The following is a 6825-nucleotide window of genomic DNA, read 5'->3' on the forward strand; positions in this document are numbered from 1 at the left end:
GTAGTTTTTTAAAAATGCTTTTCAGAGACAGACATACACACATACATCGGGAGACAAACCTCGCTCTTCGCTCTCATTCTGTCATAATTTTATGAATGTAAAAACAGACCAGGAAAGAGAATAACAAACAAGAATTCCTCGCCGATAAAAGATATGCCGCCATACGGAGAGTAGCTTTCTTTGTGAGTGAAACTGACTTGATCTACTGACAATTTGCTTGCCCAGACGAAACTCACTTCGATCTTGTCACCGTACTTGTTGCCCTAAAAATCGACACGGGCAGAGATAGCACTACTAGGTTGTACATAAGTGCCTGCGCGACTATAAAGCACACAAGAACGCACTACGAAAGAACAGAACTGAAAAGTTTTCTCCGTAGTCAAGCACTCGCAAATCATTCGCCGTTTCCAACCTCTGTGGTCTCAATAACCAGAAATAATGTGTCACTCTGCTGATCAAACTTCAGGTGGTGATAAAAGGTAGCATTTAGTCTGTTAAAGTGGGTGTTGTTTTTACAAAATAGTTACAGCATGAACAGCAACAAGCCTGGCAACAAGCCTGGGTTTATAAACTGTTCCTGCGCGCGCGCGTGTGTGTGTGTGTGTGTGTGTGTGTGTGTGTGAGTGTGTGCAGTTGTGTCCTTGCGTGCCTCACCTTTCTCTCTGTCTTTCTCTCTCTCTGTCTCTCTCTCTGTCTCTCTCTCTCTCTCTCTCTCTCTTGCCCCCCCCCCCCCCTCTTTCTCTATCTCTTTATCTTGCGTCATATCCCCCGGAATCCTATTAATTGTAAACTGATCAGGCACCAGTAAACATAATACAATTCAACAATCCCGTTCCTGACATGAATAGCAATCACAGCAACACCTTTGGCAAAAACGTCTTTGTCTGTGTAGAAACTACAGTGCAAGCGCTGTTCAAAGTAAAATACCCAGATCCGTATTTGAAAGGCACATGGATTTTTCTTCAGCCTAGCCTTTGCATGAAAGAGGCATTTGCTCATCATACTTTGCATTTTGAGAGAGAGAGAGAGAGAGAGAGAGGGGGGGGAGAGGGATCGCGAGAGAGAGATAGAGAGAGAGAGGGTAGCGAGAAGAGAGGGCGCGAAAGAGGTAGGGGGGAGGGGGGGGGGGTGGTAAGGGAAAGCTAAAGCGAGAGAGATAGAGAGAGGGTGAGAGAGAGCGAGAGAGGGCAGAGAGGGCGAAAAGGAGAAAGAGAGCGAGAGGGCAATAGATTCCTAAGAGAGAGAGAGAGAGAGAGAGAGAGAGAGAGAGAGAGAGAGAGAGAGAGAGAGAGAGAGAGAGAGAGAGAGGGAGAGAACTAAAGGGGGAGAGAGAGAGAGAGAGAGAGAGAGAGAGAGAGAGAGAGAGAGAGAGAGAGTCGGAGTCGGAGTCGGAGTCGGAAATTTTATTTGTTAGGCCTCTGGCCCATAACAAGACTGGTGACACATAATACAAGCGAACAATGTTTAAAAGAAGCAACCTAGAGAGAGAGAGAGAGATAGAGAGAGAGACAGAGAGAGAGAGAGAACTAAAGGGAGAGAGACAGACAGAGAAAGAGATTCAGAGAGACATACACAGACAGAGTTAGATTGACAGACAGACAGACCCACGGAGCTGGAAATATCATCCAGGCATGCAAAAGTTGAATGATTTTATAGAGAAAAAAATAAAGCATTCTTCTGCCTGTAAAATATTGCGCTGAGCTTGATTAGTTCTACTCTTTGATGTTAGATTTAGCCATTCAATACAGAAACAGGTCTCATTGATTATCATTGGAATTAGAAGCCGCTAGCTGTTGTGCTGCCTAGCCCGGAAATTCTTTGGTCATGTATGCTTAGATACATGAGACAAACAACAACAAACAAACGGCAACGAACTTGCAAATCAAACTTTGTGTTGATAGAAGAAAACAGTTTTGTTTGATAGGTATCCCTGTCACACCGCACACACACACACACACACACTCACACACATACACACACACACACACACATTTATATTTTTTCTCTCTCTCTCTGTCTCTGTCTCTCTCTTTCTTTCTCTCTCTTTCTCTCTCTCTCTTTCTCTCTTTCTCTTTCTCTCTCTGTCTCTCTCTCTCTGTCTCTGTCTCCCTCTGTCTCCCTCTGTCTCCCTCTGTCTCTGTCACTGTCTCTGTCTCTCTCTCTCTCTCTCTCTCTCTCTCTCTCTCTCTCTCTCTCTCTCTCTCTCTCTCTCTCTCTCTCCTTTGACAAATCAATCACTCATTTGTATACATTACATTGGTTATTAATATATGGACTTGTTTTGGGTTCATTTTTACTTGTTCATTGTGGAATGTTTAAAACGATTTGTTATTTATGAGCAGGACATATTGTTTAAATAACCACACAAGATGTGAGGCAGCATGTCCTCCCTTCAAAAAAGTCTCTTTTCAAGAAGAATCTATCTTAAAATGCTTCCATGTAAAAATACACTTTCTTATTTGCTAACATAGGTTTCAGAACACTTACAAACTGCCAGCACTGACTTTGAAATAAAACTCTGAACAATCAAGGTTATCCTCTTCTTCTTCTTCTTCTTCTTTTTCTTGTTCTTGTTCTTCTTCTTCTTCTTCTTCTTTTTCTTTTTCTTCTTCTTCTTCTTCTTCTTCTTCGTTCATGGGCTGAAACTCCCACGTTCACTCATGTTTTTGCACAAGTGGATTGTTACATGTATGTATGACTGTTTTTACCCTACCATTCAGGCAGCATCACTCTGTGGGCAGCATACGCCGATTTCGTGAGAAGTCAAGGTTATGAAATCCAAGACCAAAACTGAATTAGATTTTGGGCCAGACCTGCTATTCACTAGGCCATTTCTCACCAGGGCTAACATTTGGTGGTAAATGCCAGGACAACGGCACACACACAGTTCACTCTTTCTTACTGTATTTATTAATACAAATTGACATGCAAGTGTATGTGGGTGGTTATATGTCTGTGTGTGCGGATTTGGATGTGTGTGTGTGTGTGACATGTGTGTGTGTAGATGTGGGTTTGTGAAGGGAATATTTTAGTCAGTATGAGTGTTAAATGTTCAGAATTTGTGATTCTTTAAGTTAATTGATTTTTGAAGTGAGTGATAAGATGTGTGGAGGGTAGGTGTGTGAGTACTTAGCCGTAATTTATTTTTTATTTTTACATGAGGTTATCTTTGTGAATGACGAGCCTAAAGACTTTCTTTCTTTCTTTATTTGGTGTTTAACGTCGTTTTCAACCGTTCAAGGTTATATCGCGACGGGGAAAGGGGGGAGATGGGATAGAGCCACTTGTTAATTGTTTCTTGTTCACGAAAGCACTAATCAAAAAATTGCTCCAGGGGCTTGCAACGTAGTACAATATATGACCTTACTGGGAGAATGCAAGTTTCCAGTACAAAGGACTTAACATTTCTTACATACTGCTTGACTAAAATCTTTACAAAAATTGACTATATTCTAGGGGTCGGCCCGCTATTGCGCGGGGCCGCTATTGCGCGGGGTCGCTATTGCGCGAATCTTTCGGGTTAGGGTTAGGGTTAGGGTTAGATTTGCGCAATAGCGGCCCCGCGCAATAGCGGCCCAGCCCCATATTCTATACAAGAAACACTTAACAAGGGTAAAAGGAGAAACAGAATCCGTTAGTCGCCTCTTACGACATGCTGGGGAGCATCGGGTAAATTCTTCCCCCTAACCCTCGGGGGGAAGCCTAAAGACAAAATGTGTGTATGAACAGTGCAACTCTTATTTAAAGACCTCAAAAAAAATCTGCAAAATGGAGGTTAATTTACATAGATTATGGACAGAAAATCTGCAAAATGTAGGTTAATTTACAGAGATTATGGACAGATAATCTGCAAAATGGAGGTTAATTTACAGAGATTATGGACAGAAAATCTGCAAAATGTAGGTTAATTTACAGAGATTATGGACAGAAAATCTGCAAAATGTAGGTTAATTTACAGAGATTATGGACAGATAATCTGCAAAATGGAGGTTAATTTACAGAGATTATGGACAGAAAATCTGCAAAATGTAGGTTAATTTACATAGATTATGGACAGAAAATCTGCAAAATGTAGGTTAATTTACATAGATTATGGACAGAAAATCTGCAAAATGTAGGTTAATTTACAGAGATTATGGACAGAAAATCTGCAAAATGTAGGTTAATTTACAGAGATTATGGACAGAAAATCTGCAAAATGTAGGTTAATTTACAGAGATTATGGACAGATAATCTGCAAAATGGAGGTTAATTTACAGAGATTATGGACAGAAAATCTGCAAAATGTAGGTTAATTTACATAGATTATGGACAGATAATCTGCAAAATGTAGGTTAATTTACAGAGATTATGGACAGAAAATCTGCAAAATGGAGGTTAATTTACAGAGATTATGGACAACAAATCTGAAAATAAAGGTCTTAAAAAGGGGGAAGTCTTTAATTGGAAGGGCTTAAAACAGCGGGGGGGGGGGGGGGGGAGGGGCCATCATACCACATTCAGATAATAAAGTTGGATTCAATCGAATTAAACTGAATTACCTCATCCCACTGTCCGAGCGCTTGAAGAATCAGCTTCTTCTCGTCCAGGTAAAATGGATCGCCTATTCCGTGATAAGGTTTGTGATTGGCCGAGCGAAAGCCCTGGCCGGACATCTGAGCTGACCTGCGCACATAGTTCTGTTTTCGTACCCTGTCTCGAGAAGGCTCCGTGGGGTTGTAGACCTGTATACTCCGAGCCTGAATCTTCAGACCTTTCTGAGTGTCGATTGGTAGCGGAGTCAGACTAATGTAGCTGCGTGGGTCTCTCGACGGCATGATGGCGTTTTGTTTTCGGGGTAGTTAACTTTACTCAAAGCAGGTTATCTGAAACAGAAAATAAATGACACATCAATGCAGGGATAGTTGCATGGATCTTCTCTGGATAATATGAATGATGGTCTTTTTTCGTCTGGGTATTTTTCTCAGCACAATTTGCCTAGAACAGTGGAGTAGTGACAATAATTACACTGAAGGAAAAGATTACAAGCTGATGGAACTGTAAATGATTTTGCTCAAAATATATTACACAATCTGAAAACTGAATGAATACTTGCCAATAACTCTTTCTACCTGTTTTTTTGTTTTTGTTTTTGTTTTTTTTAAAGTATCAGGACTGTTACATAATACAGCCATGCTAAAAGAAATGAATTTGAAAAATAAGGCTAATAAAATTGAAACCTGAATTATACAATCCATGAAAAATGGATGCATTGAAACATGCTGCTAACAGACTTAAAAAAAATAAAAAAACTTTTGGTAAAACAGCACAAACATTTAAACACCACTTCCTGAAACTACAGAAAAGCAGGTCACATTTTAGAAACTCATTCAGAAGTAGCCAACACATTCTCAAACCCCAATAGAATTCCAGTTACAACCTACAATGATCAAAAACAGATCAACTTTATTTAACATATGTTGCATATCAGCCTGATGTGCAAATTAACCAGTTTTCAGTTTTCACAGCAAAACTGTTGTGGCCAGAAATGGATTATAGTTATTATTTATAAGCAGATTTCTCTTGAGCCTCCTCGAGAATAAAAACTTCCCACATATGATTAATAGCAAGAATGAATGAGTACGGGAGAGAATTATGGAAAAAGGGGTCGGGTCACTTTGTGCCCCGGACTACCCCGGACTACCCCGGACTACAAGAAATGTTTGGACAACAAAGACAGATCTATTGATCTGTGTTTATTTACAAAACCCTTTGTGCCCCAGACTGCCCCAGACTACCCCGAACTACCCCGGACTACATTTGTTCAAAGTTCTCTTTGAAGAATTCGCACCATTTTAGTAAATCTCATTCGTTACTTGGCCATGTCTATTACTTTGATTACGGCTCTTCTGTGAGTAAATCTCACACACACACACACACACACACACACACACACACACACACACACACACACAGGGGTAGTCCGGGGTAGTCCGGGGCACAAAGTGACCGGACCGTGGAAAAAGGTTTAACCACCAGCACACTAACAATAAGGCCAAAAAAAAAAAGGTCTGTTTACGGTAACATAGGCCAAAAAAATAGGGTCGGTAGGTCGGGATTTTATTTATTTAATTTTTTTTTTTCAAAAAACCATATTTTTACGTTATTTTTTTTTTTTTTTCCCCAAATGCCAAAAAAAAGTCTAGGGTCGCGCGAAAAAATAGGGTCGGTCGGGTTACCGTAAACAGACTATTTTTTTTTTTGGCCTAACATGCGATCTGGGAAATGTAAACAGCTATTACTATTAGTTCAGACAGAATCCACTCACCTGGAAAAAGGCCCAACGCGAAGGTGCATATCCCGCTAGTGGTCAGTGAAAAACATCACTGGACGAGGGTCAGTCCCCACTTACTGACCAGAAAATCACAGTCCAAAATTATAGATCCTCGATGGAAAACATCAGAAGAAAGCATCCATCCCATATCCAAGTGTGACGACCGATCGAGCGTTTAAACGAGGGCGTCACCTTTTGAAAAGCATTTCACATTTTGCTGGACAAATGCGCTGAAGCAAGAAAACATGTATAAAAATCACAGTCTTTGAAGATCAGGTACGTAAAATCACAACCTGAAACTTGACACACAACGTAAAACAACGTACAGCACAAACATCGACCGATAAGTCAGAAAAGCAAAGGGGGGCGTTCAGGTCTTGAGCTCTCTCGCCAACCGTTTCTTCGTCAACATCGCCATGGCAGACGACAGGTGACAGGTGGAGAAAGCCCCAATCACGGAGAGGAAAGCACAGGCGCTGATACGACGGACAAGCCGAAGCGCGGCAGTCACA

At 41.0% G+C, this 6825-nt stretch overlaps 1 protein-coding gene across 1 annotated transcript in view; it reads right to left on the minus strand.

The window, feature by feature from the left end:
* LOC138980352 (coiled-coil domain-containing protein 60-like) overlaps window positions 1–6825 on the minus strand; it is a gene marked incomplete in the record, with an annotated part of 44218 nt that extends 37393 nt beyond the window's left edge. The window contains 2 exon segments of the mRNA XM_070353221.1: window positions 4542–4865; window positions 6308–6825. Coding sequence (XP_070209322.1) covers window positions 4542–4817 — 276 coding nt within the window.

Source organism: Littorina saxatilis, linkage group LG11 (genome assembly GCF_037325665.1).
Source record: "Littorina saxatilis isolate snail1 linkage group LG11, US_GU_Lsax_2.0, whole genome shotgun sequence".
NCBI classification, from domain to species: Eukaryota; Metazoa; Mollusca; class Gastropoda; order Littorinimorpha; family Littorinidae; genus Littorina; species Littorina saxatilis.